The 22,404-nt window shown below is 44.4% G+C and overlaps 1 protein-coding gene across 3 annotated transcripts in view; it reads left to right on the plus strand.

Moving 5' to 3' along the window:
* Positions 1-22,404, plus strand: part of SLC15A1 (solute carrier family 15 member 1) — a 54,718-nt gene that overhangs the window by 15,125 nt on the left and 17,189 nt on the right. For all 3 annotated transcript variants that reach the window (XM_006027411.2, XM_006027412.2, XM_006027413.2), the window contains exons 7-17: positions 4,637-4,727; positions 6,467-6,550; positions 7,928-8,010; positions 9,031-9,117; positions 10,901-10,990; positions 15,094-15,138; positions 15,236-15,268; positions 15,397-15,485; positions 16,335-16,416; positions 17,891-18,016; positions 20,601-20,750. In XM_006027411.2, coding sequence (XP_006027473.1) covers positions 4,637-4,727; positions 6,467-6,550; positions 7,928-8,010; positions 9,031-9,117; positions 10,901-10,990; positions 15,094-15,138; positions 15,236-15,268; positions 15,397-15,485; positions 16,335-16,416; positions 17,891-18,016; positions 20,601-20,750 — 960 coding nt within the window. The remainder of the gene's footprint in view (positions 1-4,636; positions 4,728-6,466; positions 6,551-7,927; positions 8,011-9,030; positions 9,118-10,900; positions 10,991-15,093; positions 15,139-15,235; positions 15,269-15,396; positions 15,486-16,334; positions 16,417-17,890; positions 18,017-20,600; positions 20,751-22,404) is intronic.

The raw sequence follows: 22,404 nt of genomic DNA on the forward strand, positions 1-22,404 counted from the left end.
ACAGGAAAGGATCCCCCCCCCCGGGGCAGCGGTGGGGAGGGGGGGACAACCCCTGTGCTGCCACAGGCCCTGCAGAAGGAGCTGCGGCCTCTCTGCCTGGCTCTGGTGGGGGCTGTGGTTTGCCAGTCCACAGCCACTTCAGGCTGCAGCAGGGCAGCTGCTGGACCAGGGGATTGAGAACCCCTTCTCTAGAATCTTACCTGCTGCTGTGCTGTGGTCTACCTACCCCAGGTATTGCTACAACAGCAGCTGCAGGAGGCAGCTGAGAGGAGCTGAGGGGGGTCAGCCCAGCCCAGCCCCACAGGAAGCTGCACAAACGGGCATGTTCTGGGCCCTGGAGTGCAAGTTTAGCATGGGAGTTCACGCGGGAGAGGCATGAGGCTCAAGGTGGCGAGCATGAAGAGAAGGATCGGTGGCACAGCAGTAGCCCAGGCTACTACCTGTGCGATGGTGAGGCACTGCATCCTGAAGATTTTCCACCCCCCCCACCCCCTGGCACCACTGAGGCCTCTACCCAGATGGAGCCAATGGCTCCAGTCTCCACCCAGATGGAGCCCCTGGCTCTCGGCTGTGGGGACTGCCTGGCATGAACGTAGGCATCTGAGTTTGGGAGAATGGACACCTCCCCTTGTGGGGTGTGCTCCACAGTAGAGTCCCTGGAGTGCCAGTTAGGGGAGCTCCAGACTGCAGTGCAGATGCTGTGTTATCAGAGATGGCAAAGAGGAGATTGATGCTTACCACCACACTCTTTGCCTGAAAAATGAGGAAGGAAGAGCAAGGAAGGCTATCAGGATGAGGGTGTACAAGAGGAGCCCCTGTGAAGTCCAGCCAGGGGTTGCTTGGACAAAGGTAGTCTCCAGCCCCAAGGTACCCTGCACCAGGGTCACCACCCCTCTGAAGCTTTAAAACCGATACAAACCTCTCATGATATCAGTAGAGTTGCCAGCTCCAGCACTTGAGGAAGGAAGATGTCTAGCAACCCAAAAAGGTGCAGAGTGGTCATTGTGGGAGACTCCCTCTTGAGGGGGACAGGGTGCAATCTGCCACCCTGACCCCTTAGCTGGTGAGGTCTACTGCCTCCCAGGGGCCTGTATGTAGAGGATCCCAACATTTATCCAGCCTTCCAACCACTACCTCATGCTCCTCATCCATGTGGGCACAAATGACATAGCTTGGAGCAATCCCGGCTGGGTCATGGGTGACTACAGGGCTCTGGGGGCTGGGCTTAGGGTTGGGGGCATAAGTGGTTTTCTTCTTAATCCTCCTGGTTATGGGCCATGGGCACAGGAGGAGGAGATGGACTGAAGCCTTGGTGCCACTGTGAATGCTTTGGCTTCAGCTTCTTTAATCACAGTCTGCACCTTGGGGAGAGTGGCAGCGATCTGCTGGGAAGTGACGGCCTCCACCTCACCCCAACAGGAAAGGAGCTCTTTTCAACCAGATTGGCTGACCTGCTTGATGGGGGGTGGGCAGACAACCATCGGAACAAGCCCAGGAAGAGACGAGCACATAATCAGCAGGTTGGGAAATGCAATCAAACTAACTCCTACCCCAGCCCATGGATGGGACTCTCTCCTAAGCATACAAAGAAGCCTAGGGCTTCTAATGGCAGGCTTAGCTGTATGCTAATGCCAGGAGCATGGGGAACAAACAGGAAGAATTGGCTCTCCTGCTAAGCAATGACAAATATGATCTAATAGGGATAGAAGAGACCTAGTGGGACTCTACCTATGACTGGACCACAGGTATAGATGGTTATACCTAGTACAGGAGAGATTGTGCTGGGAGGAAGGGCAGGATTGTAGCTCTGTTGGAGCAGTATACTTCCCTAGTAGCTGACAGGCACCCAAGGATGGTGACTTGAAACCCTCTCTGTTTAGAATACAGAGAGAATATGGTAAAGGGGATATTATTGTAGGAGTCTCTCGCAGACCTCCTAACCAGGAGGAAGAGCTTGACTTTGAATTCTCTAGGGAACTAACAGAGGCTGAATGCTCTCAGTGCATGGTTGTCATAGGTGGCTTCAACCACCCTGACATATCCCGTGGGAGGAATATTCAGCCCAATCTGATTGGTTGCATAGCTTCCTTACCTGCATAGAGCTTGTTAGTCTGACTCAAGATGTTCACGGGGTGACACAAGGCGAGGCACTGCTAGATCTTGTTCTGGCCAAAGGGGATCTAGTGAGCGACTTGAGGACTGAAGGGAAGCTCAGCAACAGTGGTCGCTAATTGATCACCTTCCTTACCCATTGAAAAGCTGGAAAATCAGTCTGCAGAAATCCTCAACTTCAGGAAAGCTGACTTTCACAGGCTCAAGAGGCTGATTGTCAAGGCCCTGAAAGATCATGATCTGACGGGGGAGGGAGTCCAAGATGAGCGGTCGCTCCTTAGGATGCAATCCTAAAAGCACAAAGGAAGTCCATTTTGGCTTACAGGAAAGGTAGCAAAAGGGCTGGGGAAACCCCCTTGGCTAAATAGGGAACCCAGTCTTAAAAGCATATAAGGGTTGGAAGATGGGGAAATACATAACCCTCCATAGAGGTATCACTGATCTGCACCTGTAGGGAGCAGACCAGAAAAGCCAAGGCTGATACCAAACACAAGCTGACTACAGGAATTGGGGACAATAAAGTCTTTCTTCAGATTAGATAGGAAATCAAAAGAAAAATAAGGAGAACATTGGACCCCTGCTGAATCAAATGGGGCAGCTGACAACTGATACCCAGGAAAAAGCTAATATCCTCAACGATTACTTTGCATCAGTTTTCCACCAAGGGAATCACCCTGACTGATGGGGACACAGGACTACAAGGATATGGGTGACCATATGCACATTTGGTGAAGACCTTGTGAGGGAACATGAGGCTGGACATCCATAGGTTGGCGGGCCCTGATGGGATTCGCCCAAAAGTGCTAAAAGAGTTGGCCAACATCATAGCTTGACCATTGGTGTGGATATTTGAGAACTCATGGTGCTCGGGAGAAGTTCCTAAGACTGGAAGAGGGCCAATGTGGTGCCTATCTTCAAGAAAGGAAAGAAGAAAGATCCAGGGAACTACAGGCCAATCAGTTTGACCTCAATCCCTGGGAAGATCTTGGAAAAAATTATCAAAGAAACCATCAAGAACAGGCTGCAGTAAGTTGCCATTCTGAGACGGCCAACTTGGCTTCATTACAGATAGATCGTGCCTGACCAATCTCATCTCCTTCTATGACCAGGTGACACATCACCTGAATGGTGGGGGAAGAGGTTGATGTCACTTACTTGGATTTCAGAAAATGCCTTTGACTTTGCCATAAGGACATCATGGGAGGCCAGACCAGGGAACTGTGGCCTCAGCAACTTCATGGTCTGATGACTGACTGGGGAACTGGCTCAGTGGTAGGACTCAGAGTGATAGTTGACAGAACTGAGTCAGCAGGGTGTATGGTGACCAGTGGCATCCGTCAGGGTTCAGTACTTGGACCAGTACACTTTTTAATATGTTCATTAACGATCTGGATTTGGGTGTCAGAAGTGGACTGGCTAAGTTTGCGTATGACACCAAACTATGGGGAAGCATGGTTACACTGGAGGATAGGCTGGTAATTTAGGCTGACCAGGATAGGCTCACAAGGTGGGCACATAAACCTGATGACATTCAACATAGAGAAATGCAAGGTGATCCACCTTGGGGGAGGGGGGACCCACATCATGCCTATAAACTTGGCAGTGCTTCTCTCGCTAGCACCATGTCCAAAAAAGACTTGGGGGTCATGACTGACCACAAGATGAATATGAGCCACCAATGCACAGCTGGTAAAGCAAATAAAACCCTGGCTTGCATATACTGATGCATCTCAAACAAGACCCAAGATGTCATTCTCCCACTCTATTTGGCCTTGGTGAGGCCACAGCTAGAGTACCACATCCAGTTCTGGGCTCCACAGTTTTAAAAAGGATGTGGAGAAGCACGAGAGTCCAGTGAAGAGCCACACACATGATCAGAGGTCGAGAGCAGGCCTTATGAGGAGAGGCTGAGGCATGGGACTCTTCAGCTTGGAAAAGCATAGGCTCAGGGGGGACTTGGTGGCAGCCTATAAGTATAGTAGGGGTGTACATCAGGATCTGGGAGAACACTTGTTCACCAGGCCTCCCCTAGGGAAAATAAGGTCTAATGGTCGCAAACTGCTGGAAGACCAATTTTAGACTGGGCATAAGGAAGAACTTCTTTACGTCTAAGTCTCCAGATTCTGCTATAGACTACCCCCAGAAGTGGTGCAAGCACCTACTCTGGATGTGTTCAAGTTGTGTTTGGATGATTATATTGCTGGGGTCATCTGATCCCAGCTGACTCCCTGCCCTTTGGGCAAGGGGCTGGACCAGATGATCTTGCAAGGTCCCTTCCAGTCCTAATGTCTTTGAAATCTATAAGCAGCAGCCCAGGGTTCAGCTGTTTACTGCCATGGTGTGGACTTGCCAGGGTCTAATATTCTCATGCCCCTCTAAGTTGGCTCCTGGGCCTACTGCCCCACTTGCCCACCTCGCACTATGCTACCGGTTCAAAAATTTGACTGACTCAGATCTTATAATTAGGCCAGTAGAGTCTGGTCAGTATTACCATGTTCTAAACAGCTCCTTGTTTTCATTGCAGGAAAAGCAAAGAAGTATGTTCTTCTCTATATTTTATTTGTCCATTAATGCTGGAAGTCTCATATCCACTGTAGTCACCCCAATTCTCAGAGGTAAATCTGCACCATTGTTGCCTATAAAATTGTCTGTCTGTCCTGTTCCCTGTCTGTCTGTTTGATGGTTCTTTGATTAAGGAGCCGTATTGGTAGTTCAAAGTTTTGTTTCTAGCATGGACTTGTTCAAAGTTTTGCATTATTGACATAGCTGATGCTAGTTGGCCTCTTTTGGCAGTCTGAGAGGTTAAAGTTTGAATATCTGTGGAGACTCCTGCCCCTCTTGATGGGGAAGAAATTTAGGTTGGAGGTTAGAAGGAACTTTCTGACTTTGTCAGACACTTGACTAGGTTAGTTAGGGATGATCTTGCCTTGAGCAGGTAGCTGGACTTCTTCCAGCCATACATTCCTATGATCCTAAGTACATGTAAATGGACTATACTATGCTGTAGTGTGGGATACCCTGCCCTTTGGGATGGCTGATTCTCAGATAGGCCAAATATTAAAATCAGAAGTGGCCTGGGGGCCAGCACATGATCACATCCCCTTCAGCTGTGAGGTGCACTGCATAGTGAACTCTGAGCTCACCAACATGTCAGCATGGGCTCTTACCAGAGCCATCACTTTTTTTTTTTTTGTGTGCAGCTTTAGAGCCTGGGGGTGAGTGCTACTGCTACTTGCCCCCCCCCCCGGCACATCAAATTCAGCAGCAGAGGAAAAGGGGACAAGTGATGGTGGCACCCCCACCCTGGACTCTGGAGCTATACAAACAGGGTCAAAGTCCACATTATCGCTATGGTGAGCTTGGAGAGCTGCCTGTACATGTGCTGGTTTGCATTCTAATTGGAACACGTCAGAGTAGTCTTGGTTTTTTGGGGGTTTTTTTGTGTTGTTTTGTTTTCTTAATGTGTTTCCTCCATGTTTTAATTAACTTTCTAGCATGGCCTGACTTGTCATGTGTATAAGCCCCCATGGGTTTAAAAATGGCTGCAAGCATGCGTTATCTAAAACTCATTGTGCGCGCGCATGCACTTTCAAAATAAATGTAACTTAAACTGATCAAGAGCGAGGGGGACAAGTTCAGTACAGCATGAAGTGAATGTATATCCAACTAAGTAAATTAGTGCAATAACCATAGGGGAAGTTCATTACTGAATGATTGACAGAGGTTTTTTTTTCCTGTTACCTACCCCCATAAACTTCTTGCAGTTCTAAAGAATAGATCTTCTGAGGCCTTTTTAAGACCTGAATTGGTACCTAAGAGTGGTGCAAATAATGCATGTTAATTTTTAAAAGGGGATCATGCAATTCAATTTCTCCTCTGTTCCCTTTTTTGCTACATCCCCTTCCTGTTCTATCAGCATTACTACGCTGCATCTCCTTCACCTACAAATGGCAATGCCAGACTGGTGCAGTTCCCACTGCCCCATCACTTTAGGAAGCATCCATTTTTTTTTAATAACCATCTACATCTCTTAGATGCTTGCATGTCTGTATCCTACCCCTCCAAACTTATTTTAGGGGGCCTATGAGCTTGGTCCTCTCTTCAGGATTCATTTGGTTGAATTTTGCCTGTTTTAACAAAAGCTTCTTTCCCTGTAAAGAACTCTCTGTGAGAAGCTCATGATGTTCTCTCTTTCTCGAATACAAAAAACCCCCCATGTTCAGTGCTGATTGCATGTTGACTGAAATATTTACCAGTAACACCTACAGAAATGTTTTCTGTAACACGACCTTTTCAAAACTTCTTACAAAAGCAAGCAATGTTCTTGCTTACCATCTGTGTGTGTTTGGTTCAGGTGAAGAATGCGGAATTCATACCAAGCAACGGTGTTACCCACTAGCCTTTGGAGTTCCTGCAGCACTCATGGCTGTTGCACTGGGTAAGCTTACCATGCAAATTATTTCATCATCTATATTTTGTTGGGGAAAGAGAACTAAGAATATCTCCTTAAGTGGCATTCAAGGTCAAAGCTCTCTATTTTTTTGAGTCCATGATTCCTGGGGTAGAATTCGCATATCAGAAGAATAAAAACAAATATGCGAATATATACATATGCCCTGGGATTGCCCATTGTCAACTATGTTATCTGTCAGCAATAATCAGGAGGGTCCCATATATTATTTTGGAAGATTTTAGAATAGAAAAGAAATTATAGATTCGAATGTAGGTCTGGAAGGCAGGCCCCCTGGATTGTATATTACTAAGCCATCCCTAATAGATATTTGCATGACCTGTCCTTAAACTTCTGATGGCATGAATTCAGTGGAATCTGTGGGTACCCTGTTCCAGTGCTTCGTGAACCTGAGCAGTAGGAAGTTTTCCATATCTAACCCAGGGGCGCTCAACTTCTGGCCTGCAGACCAAATACAGCCCACAGCCTTGGAATCTGGCCTGTGGGGCCCTCCATGAGTTGGGAAACGTGATGGCCAAAATCCCTGCTGCCAAAATTCCAAGCCCCACAGGATGGGTCAGAGCTGGGCCACAACCCATACCTCACATGGCCAGATTGGAGCCAGGCTATACCCCCTTTCCTCTGGGTGGCCAGGTTACACCTGGGCTGTACCCCCTCTTCCCCGCAGGGCCAGGCCGTGCCCCCTTCCATAGAGAAGTGGGAGGTCTTGCAAAGCTTCCCTCTTGTATCCAGGATGAGAATGACCATAGAATAGAACTATATTTAGGAAGCAATGCATTGCCCTACTGAAATGTCCTATTGTATGTCATTTAGGTTACATATTCATTGACTTTTTTTCATATGTAAAACCACTATACCTTAACTGCATATTGCTGAAAGAGCATTTCATCCTTCAGTACCAAGACCAAAGAGCTGAATGGGTCTAATACATTTTTGGAAGTTCCATAAATTATATGAATTGCAGTGTCCACTGCACTTACCTCCTAAAATGAAATCTTTAATTAAAAAGTTGCATCAGTTAAACACTGCTGGCCCAAACATTCTCTATTCTTTTGGGTCTTTACTCATGAAATCATCTTCAGTAAGAATGAAGTTCACTACTTGCGTGAAGAAAAATCTTATAAATGAATAATATATTTTTACCAAAAACCCAAGTCAAAATTATGAAGAATATTAGTTTTAATAAAATGATTGAAAGGCATTGACAAAGCGTATTAATTGCTGTATAGAATGGTGTTCTTTATAAAAGTTTACTTTCTTATCCCGTCATAATTTTGTTTTGTATACCAAGGTGTTTTCCACTAATTTCTATCAACCCTGACTTGATATTTTTGTTCATTTCAGTTGTATTCATAGTTGGAAGCAGCATGTACAAGAAAGTTCTACCTCAAGGCAATATAATGGTCCAAGTTTCCAAATGCATTGCTGTAAGTAATGTCAGGTCACTTGGAAAAGCAGAGCTGAGATTTTCAAATGAAGTTGGTCTTTATGAAGTACAGAATATTAAAATAATTGTTAAATCCTTAAAGCTTGTGATTTGCAAACTAGTTGTTACATTTCTTCCAGAAGTAAAACTTTACATGAACATCATGGTTGGAAAAATTAATGTCAAAATAGTGTAACTTTTTCCTATTGGATGAATTTACAAAGTGTGCTTCCATTTTTGTGTGTATATTTATGTAGGGTTGGGGCAAGTGTGTAATGTAAGAGTACAAGTTTATTGATGTACTCATATTGGGCTTTTGACTGTCAGTTGGAACTAAGATTAAATTTAAGTATAAAATAGGGAGGGCAGAACCATTTGTGCATCTCTGATTTGTATTAGTCTTTCTTGATTTACTTCCACCATAAACTTGCATGTTCCGATTTTTGAGAGAATGGGCCAAAGTGTATGTTTTATAATCTGGGTGTTTTTGCATTTTTTAAATTTTTTTTTCCCTTGTAGATAAGCCTGTTCACTGAAATACTTTCCAACTCCAGCTCTTGATACAGTAATTGCCATTGACAGCAACCTTTTATTACTTGTTATTGGAGATGGAGACACCGCAGAACCCCCTTGCTATTCAGCTGCATCTGTTAATTGCTTGTTTTCAACAGGCTGATTATCACCATCTCTTCTCTATCCTTACTTGTGCTGTTGGCAATAATTTAGAATGCTGTTGGTCAACCCTTCTCCAGTCTGACCATACAGGACTTAAGGGATATTTCATGTGGGAGGTCCAGTATTTTCCATAAGAAATATTAGCAAAGCTACTTAATATTTTTGTTCAATGAAGGATTTTTAGGAAAATACAAAAAAAAAAAAATGAAATCCTGAAAAATGTAACTTGTTTTTAAAGATTCCCTTGGGACAATGTCATTGATTTTTACATCTAAGTATTTGTCATGTCATTTTTGAATGGCAGTTGGCACATTTTAATCAGAATGTACAAATGGTCTCTTCACAGTTTGCTGTTGGAAACAGGTTTCGACATCGCAGCAAGCAATTCCCCAAAAGAGAACACTGGTTAGACTGGGCTAGTGAAAAGTATGACGTAAGTAATTTTTGTGTGTGCATGCGAATTCATGGAGAGACTTGTTTTTTTTTCCTTTTCCTACTTTTGTTCCATTTGCTTTGGTCACTGGGCACATAATCTCTAAACTGCATACCAGTGCAGCTAAACTATATGTTTGGCTTCACCAATCTTGAGGTAGGTCTCTGACTAAATTTGTCTGCTCAGGTGAGATGTCATGATGGTAGCATGCTTCAATGTGGTGTCTGTCCCTCTCAGAGGAGTCCCAGCTTTGTGCATGATCATGTGCTGCACTGAGGATATAACAATGGGCTGAACAAAAACTGTTTCGCTTGCAAAAAAGGTACTAGTTAAATCTTAGGCATGTCTTAGCAAGTAATTGGCATCATCAGTGTAAATATTATGGTCTTAATATCAGTGTCCCAGCTTCAAAACAAGTGTCAGATGAAGTCCTACATATGTATATGTATTATATGCACATGCTATAGTGTGTAGCTATAAACAGATGTCACATTTGCTCCAGGATAAACTACTTTTTTGCAGGACAAAGTGCAATCATTCAGGTGCCCATGTCTGTGGTCCTGGGATAAATCCCAAAAAGGGATAAGAAGTACTAACAGTTTATCCCAGGGCAACACAAAGTACAATTAAATGGTTATCTCGGGACTGCATTGAATCAATAGCAGAAAAACAGCAGTGTGTTCAGTTGCCCACTCAACCCTGATTTAGGAGAGGGGGGTGTGTGTGCGCGCGCGCCAATTTCAGGATATTTTGTTCTGGGAGAAATACAGACACAACTTGTCCAGGGACAAATGCAATATCTGTTCTTGGCCTCTGTGTATTATATATAAAAACACTTATAATGGATAAATATATATAAAACCTATATTTACACATGCCACCTGTGTAAATGAGCCACATTACGCTAATGAGGATTGAAGTAAATGTTGTAATTGTCACAATCTACTCCTCTCTGTGGCATAGTGTTCTAGAATCTAAGCTTACATTAAAAATGAGTCTGGTTTCAGTTGGTATAAACTGCAACAAGCCCATTAAATCCAGTGGTCTTGTGACAGTTTACACCAGTGATCTGCCCTAGCATTTCTAGCTCTTGTGCTTAAGATAAGCTTGAAAACTATGAACTAAAATGTTACCAAGGTAGTAATTGGGGCCATCACTACATCTCTCCACTAGCTACACATTGTACTCCATATTGATTTCAAGATCCTTTTCATAGATTTCATAGACTTTAGGGCTGGAAGGGACCTTGGAAGATCGAGTCCAGCCCCCTGCCCCAAGGGCAGGAAGTCAGCAGGGTCATAGGATCCCAGCAAGATAAACATCCAAATTTCTCTTGAAGGTGTTCAAAGTAGGTGCTTGAACCACCTCCATACCCAAGGTCTATACCATTCAGGAGCAGTCTGTTTCCTTTTGTCTGTCTTGTCTTAAATGCCACAAACCTTTGCCCCTATATCCTGTCTTTTGCTCCTTCCTAACATCTTTCTTTCATTCACCTCCCCATATATGTAATACTTATCGAATCTACCTTGTCATTCAAACACCTTAGAACTAAACTTCTGCTATGTTGCATGTGGGAGATGAGAAAATAATACTAACAACAAAAGTAGTCCTTTGGAATCCTCAAAATACATATGGGCTTTACTGAGTAATTGGGGATTACTTGTGTGATCAGAGCCTATGTTTTAAGATGTTGGTATGAATGTAGCATGCATGTAATAAGATAAATTAAACCCACAAGTTTTAATACACATTTATCAACCTTTTTTATTATTCTTCATTATAGAACCGACTTATTACTCAGACTAAGATGGTCTTGAGGGTGCTTTTCCTGTATATTCCTCTCCCCATGTTCTGGGCACTCTTTGATCAGCAGGTAATGTAGAACAAATATTTTTATAATTATACCTGCAATTACTTTCAGCTGTGAAATCAATGGCTATAGCAGGCCCATAGCCGAGGGCAGAATTTTGGACCTTGGTCGAGCAGTGTGACTTATTGACAATCCAAACTAATACTTATTGTGAGTTGAGAGAGAGCTATGTGGGGCTAGGAAGATGAGAACAAGCTAGAGAGTATGTGGCTTAGTGAGATGGTTGCTGCTCTGGAACAGCAGGGGCCTCTGGATGCTTGTCCTCAATGGGACAGAAACATCCCATGCATGATGAACTATGGCCAGATGGGACTGATTGTATGTGACCTGGGAAGCTAAATAGGCTCAGGTCCAGTTCGTATCTGGATGGGAGCCCGCTTGAGAATCCCAGGGGCCGTAGGCCACCTGGCCTCTTGGTGGTGGATGGGTCCCCCAGGGCTCAGTCCTTGGGCCCGCACTATTCAAATTCTTTATCAGCGATTTGGATGACGGGGTGAAAAGCAACCTGTTCAAATTTGCTGATGATACCAAAATTTGGGGTGAGGTGGGCACGGTAGTAGGGAGGGAAAGACTGCAGAAAGACCTGGATAGGTTGCAAGGGTGGGCTAACAAAAACAGGATGCGTTTCAATACTGACAAGTGCAGGGTGCTGCACTTGGGCAGTAGTAACCGGCAGCACACTTATAAGATGGGAAACTCCCTTCTTGAGAGCACGGAGGCAGAAAGGGATCTTGGAGTCATCACTGACTCCAAGATGAACATGGGCCGACAATGCAAGGTCACGGTCGGCAGGGCTAACCGGACCTTATCGTGCATCCACAGGTGCATCTCAAGTAGGGCCAAGGAGGTGATCCTCCCCCTCTACACGACACTGGTCAGGCCACAGCTGGAGTACTGTGTCCAGGGACTTGAACCTGTTCAGCCTTCACAAGAGAAGGCTGAGGCGGAACCTGGTGACCGTCTATAAACTCACTAGGGGGGACCAGAAGGGTTTGAGGGAGACCTCGTTTCCCCTAGTGCCCCCCGGGATAACAAGGAATAATGGCCACAAGTTGTTGGAGAGTAGGTTTAGATTACACATCCATAAGAACTACTTCCCTTGGAAGTTGGTTCCAGATCCTAGCCGCCCTAACTGTGAAGTAGTGCTGGCTCCTACCCTGGGGGTCTTTAAGAAGCGGCTTGATGCCTACCTGGCTGGGGTCATTTGAGCCCAGTTTTCTTCCTGCCCAGGCAGGGGGTCGGACTTGAAGATCTACAAGGTCCCTTCCAACCCTACTTATATGATTCTATGATCCCCACTGCTGTCCATCCATTTTATTCTTGGATCTTGGATTTGATATTCACTGGATACAATGGGAAAAGGAAGACTGGAGAGAGCACTCAGTAAGGCAGGCTCAAGCCCCTTCCTGGGTGAGGGTGGGGCCTAGAAATGGGCTTCCTGCTTCTGGTATGAGTTCTCTAATCACTAGATTATTGGGCTGAAACATGGGAGAGCCTACCTCCTCACTTTTTTGCCAAATCAGACTTTTAGGACTTATGCTTAGGTATGTCTGTGGAGCAACATCCCTGCCTGGCCAGAGTGCAGCCTACCCTGCAACATGCCAAGTAGCCATAGTTATGTATCTACTTGCTTGTGCAGTACCATCTCACTGTGCATAAAGGGTGGTTATGCAGCTGTATAACTGCCCAAGCTGGGTGCCTGAGCACAGCTACTGCCTGGGAGGGAAAGGGGGGACCCCCCCCAAGCCCAGGTACCACTTCACTCACTGGCAGCTCGCCCTCTCCTTTCCTCTGGAAAGGCAGCTAAGTCAGCGGGGTGTGAGCATGACACGGGTTTAATCAGCCCAAAATTGAAGCAGTGTTTTGTTTTGTTTTTTAAAACCCATCACTTCAGTTTAGGCCCCCTGTTTCATCTATACACGCCCAAAGACTCTAAAACGCTATTTCCAGCTTGATGCGGATTCCCCCAGACACTCTACAAAACAGCCGGGGAGCTGCCATTTGGGGACCTAGATGCCAGATGTTGGGGCCTGGTACATTACTCCAGAAATTCCAGGCACTTTTGCAGCCCACAAAGCCAGATGAAGCTCCTATAACAAGGGGAGGGGGTGGAGAAGGGTAGAGCAGCTGTTTTAGTTATCAGCCAGGACGGGGGTGGGGGGTGGGGATAAAAAGGTCTCTCAAAACTGGGTTAGCTCCTACTGCTTATGCACAGTCAAATAAGAGGTACAGCATAGACTTGTATTCTAAATGCTTTGGTATCTCACTGTTTTTAAACATGATCATCCAAATAAGATTTCATTGACCTATTCAGAGTTGTTATATCTGTACCAACATTTCAAGCCTATGTGTTTATGAATTGGTTTCCTAATCCCTTGATTTCAGTGGGATGAGTTGATGCTTAGTCCTCTTAAGAACAGACTTTTCATATTTAAGTGCCTACATACAGATTTAGAAATTTTGCTGTAAATTCCCAAGTTTGAAAGTTTTTGGTCAAACTCTGTGTATATTGAACTTTGTTTTCATATAATATAGCTTTCCTGGGCCCAGCTCTAATTTGGCAACAAGAGCAATAAACATTAATAGATGACCCCTTCTGTGAATTCATTTCAGGACTAAATACCTATTATGGAATTGGGTATCTCTTGATTAATGTTGCATATTTTATCATGATTTGCATATCCCAAAGATATAATAAAGAGTAATATCCTGTTAATTACCATCTGCAAATTTTAAATGGCATAGTCCCTTGTTTTAAGGGATGTGCAGGGGCAGATCCAGAGGGGCTACAGTGATGTGAATGCAGCCTGCTCTTGGTCAATGCCACTGAAGTAGAAGTTGGGGATTACTCTTTTTTTTTTTTTTTTTTTTAAGTTCCCAAAGGAAGTAAGAATTCTGCCCGTTCCCTTCCCATCTGTGGCATGTCCCACCCCTTCCCATTTCCGTATCTCCCCTACCTGCTGCTTCTGGTCCCACTGTCTCTGCTGGCTTGGTGAGGAGGGGAACAGGAAACACTCCACAAATACTCCTATTTGCAGTGAGTTGGGCTCAGCAGGGATAGAAGCAGCACTAGGTGGGTTCCATTTTTTTTTTTTTTTTTTTTTTTCCCCCAATTTTTGCTTGGTCCCTGACAGTGTTCCCTGCCTGCCTGGGAGCAGGGGTGGAAGAAGGGAACCTAACCACCACTTCTGGTTGTGTTCCCAGCTGATCCCCATTCCCCACAGAGCCTGGCTGGAGTGAGGCTGGCGCAGCTGTGGTCTCTCTGCCTTCCGTAAGGTGGCTGTGGCTGACGTGAGGGGGGTGGGAAATGGAGGGGAGGGACTGTGTTGCTGAGCATGAAGAGGAAGCAAAGGGGATTGACTGGAGGTCGAGTCCCCTGCTGCTTCTGCAGGGTATGCCCACCTATAGGTGGGGGAGAAGCTGTGAGGTAGAGGTTGCAGCAACCTCTGCAGTGCTGGTGGCTGCTCCTGCCACCTCCCCCTTTCTTACAAAATCCTAGATCTGTCCATGGGGATATGTATGTGCGAGTATGACAATTTATACTCTGATTCCAATGTAGTATTTCAACTCTTGCTATATATTTTGTGGAATGTTTGTTTGTAGGGTGTTTTTTTGTTTGCTTTTTTTTAATTCAATGAATGGATGGTGAAATGAATCATAAGAAACCTTTTCTTTTTAAATAGGATTTTAGAGAGAGGGTCTGTGGAACCCTCTCATCCAGCCTGTAGGTCTTGAACAGACCAGCATGCTGTATGCACTGTGTGCTGCATGTAGCAGGTGCTGTCAATCTGGTGTGCACTGAGACGCGTGGGAATGGGGGTTGGGATATAGTGGATCTGGTACCTGGGGCTGTTCTGCAGGCCAGCCCCACAGTGCTCATTCAGCTTGCAGGGCCTGATGAGTTTGACACCCCTGCTTCAAATCATTCAGGAGCGGACCTTTGTCTAATATTGACACAGAAGAAGAAAATCCTAAAACAAAATAACTCCCCTTCTCTTCCCTTGCCATGGATTCCTCCCTCCCCATCCTACACTTTTAAAGCAAGGAAAGGACATTTTTAGTGTATTGCTTTACTGTAGCATTTCATTACTACTTTGTGTTTTAAGGGATCAAGATGGACATTGCAAGCCACTACAATGAATGGAGACTTTGTAAGTTACTTGAAACAAATAAAACTTTTTTTAAAATGCTACATTTTATGTTCATTTGAGTTCTAATATTAAACCATATCTACCTCTTTTTTTCCAGGGAAATATGCAGATTCAGCCAGACCAAATGCAGGTACATCCATCTCTTATGTGGGGGGGTTGTTAAGGTCCCTTAAGATTATTTTGTATCACTTTATATTTTTATTTTAAAAGACTTTGGAAAGGTCTTAACTTTTTTTTTTCTCATAATTTTTACATTAGACTGTGAACCCAATCCTGATCATTGTTATGGTCCCAGTTGTAGATGCCGTGGTTTATCCTTTAATTAAAAAATGCAGGATCAATTTCACGTAAGTTGATGCATATTTTGGCTGACCAGCTTAGGTTTGTAAATGACTTGCCTTTAAATTTGTTATGCTTATAATAATGTAACTGAGAAGACTTCCACCAAAATAGAAAATCAAGGTCCACACCTATGAATAACAGATTAAAGTAAAAGGCATTTTGATTTCTGTAGATGCCTTTGATTGGAATCCATATATAAAACCCCAGTGAGAAAGATAGAGGGTGCTTGTACATGTGGCAGGGGGTTAGTCCTCAGTTTTATTCTGTGCCCCCTAAAATTTGAAATGGTGGGTTTTTAATTGAAACCCACCATTTCAATTGTTCTGTCACATTACAGCAAGGGGCCCGCTCCTTCTCCTTGTTTTGTTTTAGGGGGGGTTCTGTCCAAGCCAGACCCTGCCCACAGCTGGGGGGGTTGAGCTGCCGGCAGGCTGAGTGACCCCCGAGCTGCAGGGGACTCTGATTCTTCCCTCTGTGGTGGTGAAAGAATTTTCAAAAAGAAATCCTCCTTACGGGGCATAACTATAAAGTTAAAACTTTTTCAAAACAACTATGCAAACTTGGCCATTTATCTGAACAAATTATTTTAACATTAGAAATGAGCCACACACCTTCTTAGTTGGATCTTAAATGACACGTTACTGGCATTGTACAAGAAGTTTAGATGTCCCAATAGGGTAGCTTGAACTAACATCTATGAATGAGGCTTAATGAGATGTGTAACTGTATTAGTTCTCCAAAAGATAACGCTATACGGTCTTCTGTAATGAAAAGGGAAAAATCACAGTTGAAGCTTTGGGGGATAGTACTACCACTCAGGTTTTTCTTTTTTGTTTCTTTTGTTGCCATTTTAGGCCCCTGAAGAGAATGACAGTTGGTATGTTCCTAGCAGCTATGGCATTTGTTGCTGCTGCATTGGTACAAGTGCAAATAGATGTAAGTTATCATCTAGTCCATCTAAGCAATGATATTTTGGTATGGATTTGGATGAGTGAAGATAATTCCCACTGTGTCAATTAATAATTCAATTTCTAAACCTATTAACTAAACATGAATATGAAAAACAGGCATGGGGAAGCATAAGTGAAAAGTATGACAATGTGGCTTGGTACCCTGGGCAGCTGCTGCACACTCATGGGCAACAGCAACTCCTAGCTGCTGCTGCACCACAGGCACAATTGCGTGGCTGCAGGGGGAGCTCTTGTTTCCCATCCTCCCCCCCCCCCCAAAAAAAAAAAAAAAGTTGGCTTTCAGCACAGCTGCCCCTGTTGGCCTGTCCTAGTTGCACCACAGATTTGGGGGGATTCTTATTCTCATAAAAGTCTCTTGAACACATTCTTACCCAATTTTTTTGAGTTATTTGTTTGATAGTCAAGTTGAAAAACAGGCTTAATTGTTTGGTTTATAGGGTAATTCTCTTGTATTTGCTTTTCATATGCTTTGAGTGGAGGCCAAGCCTGACATCCAGAACAATTTCATAGTGTCACAAAGCAAGAATGGAAATACTAGCTATATATTTATTTAAATTTACTTGTCAGTGATAAAGTTGAAAAGCCAGATCTTCAAGTAGTGCAAATGGGTGCAGTTCTAACATGTCTTATGCCCTTTTAGGGCATAAGTGGTGCATAAACCAGTTTTGCTCCTGTGTACTAGAGTGAGCGCGCTCTCTCTCTCTCTCTCTCTCTCTCTCTCCAACCCTAATAATTACATCCTAGTAGTAGATATAGATTACTTGCCAAAAAGAGGCAAGAGAGCTTTTTTTTTTTATGGTGAAATATGAAAGAAGAGAATGGAAAAGATTGCAACATTAAACTATATAGGCAAGGTAACGCTTGTGGGGAAGAAATGAAAATGTATATAGTGTTGCCATTTTTTTTATGCTTGCAGGTACTAAAGTGACATTTTTTTCCCCCTACTAATACAAAGGCTTTTATTTGTTTGATTGGGTAGAAAGTGAGAACTCCAAATAGGGGTGGGGGAAAGAGACTATCTTTGGATGTGGAGTGAGATTTGCTTCTGTTGGAGAGTCCCACTTGTAGCTGTGCCTTTTTTATTATTTGCCACTAGAATAAATGAGGCACAGAATCTATTGAACTATATCCTGATAATGGTTGGGACAGAAGGAATCTGGATGAGAGTTATATGCTTGTGGAGTGCTCTTCGTTTAAAAAGTGTCCTTTCTTGTTAAGGTGGTAAGGAATTGCACAGCAGTAGTAGCTAAAACTATTTGCAATGTTATAACATTGTACATGTTAATTGCAAAGGACTGTCATGTAATTGTCAATTTTTCAGAATAATTAGTCACTGTAATTATTATAGTTTGTTTCATATGACATGCTAGTTCATTTATTTCACTCTTTTTTTTTTTTTTTTTTTTTTTATTTTTCCTTTCTCTCCTCCCCCCCCACAGAAAACTCTTCCGGTCTTCCCTGTAGCAGGGCAAACCCAAATCAAAGTAATAAATTTAGATATTGCTGAGGCAAAAGTAAACTTTGGACCTGGACTTCATGATGTCTCTTTACCATCTCAAGGAGAAGTAAGTAAAAAAACAATGAACAGAAATTAGTAAAAGCTTCAACCAAAGACTGGGAACGTCCCCAACACCCATCCAGGCAGTTCCGTACCTTGGTGGTTTGAGCATTCTCCTAAGGCAGGGATTGTCAACCGGGGGTATGCGGACTGGTCCTAGGGGGTACGCATGGGTGGGCGGGGATGGTGTTGCCACCTCCCAGGAGCAGGGCCAGGGCAGGGTAAGGGTAGCAGCACTCTGTGGGTCAGGGTAGCTTGCACACAGTGGTGGCTGCTGCTGCTGCCACACACCAGCCTAGTGAGCTGCCCTACCCTGCACCAGCCCTGCTCCTGGGAGGCAGCGGCACCCATTGTGTGCCATTCTTTTCTCCCCCACCCCAAACTTGGTGTCCGGCTGTGCACTATCCCTCCCTCCCGCTCTGTGTCCGGCTGCTGGGTGTACTTAGACTAAAAAAGGTTGAAAATCCCTGTCCTAATGAGTAGGGCAATTCAGGCCCGTCCTCCCTCTGTGGTTGAGGAGGGCATAGAACTCAGGTGTCCCTTTTCCTATTCGAGTACTCTGACAGTACTGAGTGCCAGTGGTGATAGTGGCTGTGCCCACCTTTGTGCAAATCTAGTGGACAAAGTGGATCAAAAATTTGGCATGCTCTGTGGATGCCTAACAGATTGGGGATTTCTTTTCCAACCTGGATCATAACTGAGCTTAAGGTGGAAGTTAAGTGTATAATCTAAATCACCTCTGAGCATATGCAAGCAGCCCAAATATGGCTACTTAAGAAACTTTCAGTCCAAGATGGAGGCACCTCCATGATTCTAAGCGTCTTAAGTGGTTTTGTAGTTACTTGATTAGGGCTGGTTTCTCTCTGTTGTGGGTGTATATAGACTTCTGTAGTCTTCCTGAGCCCAGTTTTAAATGCCTGTGAGACTTGAATCTGCCACTAAAAATCTTCTGATGTTCCTCATGCTGACTTGTATGCTCTGTTGCTACAACTTTACAAATAAGTATGTAACAACATTGCATCTTAGTACTCTATACACAAGTGCATTTCCCCACATCCCTGTCAGCGAACAGGCTGGAGTATCCATGGCTAATATTCTAGTCCATGGGTTGATAGCAGCCATGGAGACCAGCCAACTGGTGAAACAAATCTGTAGCTTGCATCCAAAAACAATATAGCTGTTGGGATCAACGTATAATTACTCTCCAGTTCTTGCATTATAAAGCATGAAATTGACCCCTTAAATCCCACTAAGTTGGATGAGAAAGTACAGACGATCACTTCACTACTTTCTGCTGAAGGCGAAGTTCTAGTTTGAAGCAGTGAGCAAATTGCTGCCAGCAAGTTCCACAAACTCCCTCTGTAACCATAAAATACACCACGGTAGACCAAATGCTGTCCTATTGTGCTTCCCAGGAAGGTAAATCTGGAATAGTACTTGCCTATATCCAAAGAGGTACAGATACTGGGACCCAGCCTTCAGAGCAAACACATCCACATTAAGGAACTGAATGTCTAAGGCTGTCTTTTTTTTATATATGTGCAAGTTAAAGACAGCCTTGTGGAGTTCAGTGTTTTACTTCTGCAGAGCTGACACTTGCCAAATATTGCTTCTGAAGGAACTGGATGACTCCAGGATTTTTCAGTGGGATGCAGAGCCTTTAACCTGTAGAGGGTCAGTTCAACTCCAGTGCAGGACATGTATTTAATGAATGAAAGTTGTTGCCATATGATGGGTGGTCTGCATGCAATGGACAAATGTCTGTATTTGTGTATTCTAGGAGCTCTTTGCTCACCCAAGGTCAGAGCCCATTGTCCTGTCTGTAAGCATAGCAAGAGGCAGACTGGCCTGGTGATTTTAGAATCTAAATGGAGAAAAATGAGTGGTTGGGGGAATCTCCTTACAGGTGACGCAAATGAATGTCCTGTTGATGTTCTTGGTGGTATAGAGGCTGCGCTGTCTTTGAAACTTTTCCAGAAGAATTGACGCATGTTAGTGCTGCCATGTGGAGAATCCGGCATGGCCTCTGCCAGTGCTATACCTGTACTCTTGCTGAAACGAACTTGGCTCTGAGACTAACACCTTTCAGGGAAAAACAAGCATCCTTACTGAAAAGTGCTGCTACTTCATGTGTGAATGACATTTATAGTCCTGGGAGTCTGCATGAAGGAAAAAAATTAAAGTGGTAGACCAAACAGTTACAGTCTTTAGATGCATAAAACTTGGTAAGAACCTTAACCCAGACTTATGAGACATATATGAAATGTTGGAGACCAAGTGCGACATAACTAATACATCTTGGAAGTCTTGCACCTAAGGCAGTGGTGGGCAAAATGTAGCTCAGGGGCTGGATGTGGCCTGCAAGGCCATGCTATCCAGCCCATTGGCCCCTTTAATAAAAAAAAAATTAGAAAATTAATATTATCTGCCCTGGGCTGCCTGTCACGCAGCCCTCAATGGCTTTCCAAAACTCGGTAAGTGGCCCTCTGCCCAAAATGATTGCCTACCCCTGATCTAAAGGATCCTGATTTAAATACATGGATAGTCATGGTGATATAAAAATATAGCAATTTTTTTTCCTTTTTCAATAGACTGATTACTTCATGCTTGACGCTGCCAGCTTAAAAACATTAACTGTTTCCTATGGAAGTCGAAACAAAAGTAGAACTTTGGCTGCTTTGGGACAAAAACGTTATACTCTTGAAATAAAAAATAACACTGTGGATATCCTAGATGAATTGGTAAGTTTATTTAAATCCTATCTAGGATCCCAACTCTTGGCTTCATACTTGTGTAAATGGAGAATACATAAGCATGGTGCTGATAATACCAAGGTCGCAGATATGATCCCTGGGTTGGACTAGGTTGCGGGGGGGGGCGTAAAATGGTGGATCTGGCCTGTGGCTGGACTCCACTTCCCCTGCCTGTGTTGCCTGTAGCTGGTTTCCATGAAGAACCCAGCAGCAGTGGCACCATAACATCATGGGGTCAGGGTTTGTATGGAGACCAGTCCCAGCAGTGCTTGCAAGGTGTGCAGCTGGACGGGGAGCTGCTGTGCAGCTGGAGCCAAGATCTTGCAGCATTGACAGCATGGTCTGGAGCTGAGGCACAGCAGTGATCCACTACCTGCATGCCCCTGCCTGGGGTGTGCAGGCAACAAATTTGCAGCTTGCCCTGGCTCTGGACCATACTGTCCCTGTCACAAGATCCCAGCCCCAGAGCAGCTCCCTGCCCAGTTGCATACCCTGCCAGTGCTGCTGGGGATTGTCTCCATGGGAACTGGCCCCCTGCTGTCAGCACGGTTGCTGCTGGGTTCTCTGCGGAAACTGGCTGCAGTGATGTGGGCAGGAGCTGCTGGGAAATGGAATTTGCTACAGGCCTGATCCAGCCTGTAGGCCAGACTTTGCCTGCCCCTGGACTAGATAATCTCCTGAGGTCCCTCCTAGCCCTACTCTGAGTGTGAAGTGAGTTTAAGATGCCAATCCTTGGATGGCAGAGGAATATTTTGATATATTTATACTTAGGGTGACCATATATCCCAGACTGGCTGGGACAGTCCCAGCCAGCTGGTAAAAACAACTAAAATTGAGTATCCCAGGTGCTGAGAACACGGGCAGAGTGGCGGTAACTGTGAAGTGCATTGATTGCTACTTCACAAGTGATTGTTAATATTTGTGAAGTATAGAACAATGGGTCATTAATAGGCCATTGAAACTCTGCATCCTGCAAGGGGGGCAGGGCATGGTAGGAAGGCAGTGCTCCAGATTGCACACCGTCTCATAGGCACCCTATGTATACTGTGTATTTATATGTGCATTGTGACAGAATATTTGAGTCACAATAAATAGTTTTAAATATTTCTGGATAAACAAGTGGATGCTTTACAGTTATGACTGGTATTAGCAAAATACAAAATTAAGTCTAGATTAAGAAGATCTTAGAAAAGTTTATTAAAGAGGCCATCCTTAATGGACTGGCTGACGCCAACATCTTAAGGGATAGCCAGCACGGGTTTGTTGCAGGTAGGTCTTGCTTGACCAATCTCATTTCCTTCTACGACCAGGTGACCTATCACCTGGACAAGGGAGAAGAGATTGATGTCATATATCTTGACTTCAAAAAAGCCTTCGATCTGGTTTCCCATGATCACCTCTTGGAGAAACTGGCCAATTGTTGCCTTGGGTCCTCCACGATCCACTGGCTGGAAAATTGGCTCCGGGGTCGGACCCAGAGGGTAGTACTTGATGGAAGTCACTCATCGTGGTGTCCTGTGACCAGTGGGGTCCCTCAAGGCTCTGTCCTTGGACCCATACTGTTCAACATCTTCATTAATGATGTGGACACTTGAGTCAGAAGCGGACTGGCCAAGTTCGCTGATGACACCAAACTTTGGGG

Source organism: Alligator sinensis, unplaced genomic scaffold (genome assembly GCF_000455745.1).
Source record: "Alligator sinensis unplaced genomic scaffold, ASM45574v1 scaffold744_1, whole genome shotgun sequence".
NCBI lineage: Eukaryota > Metazoa > Chordata > Crocodylia > Alligatoridae > Alligator > Alligator sinensis.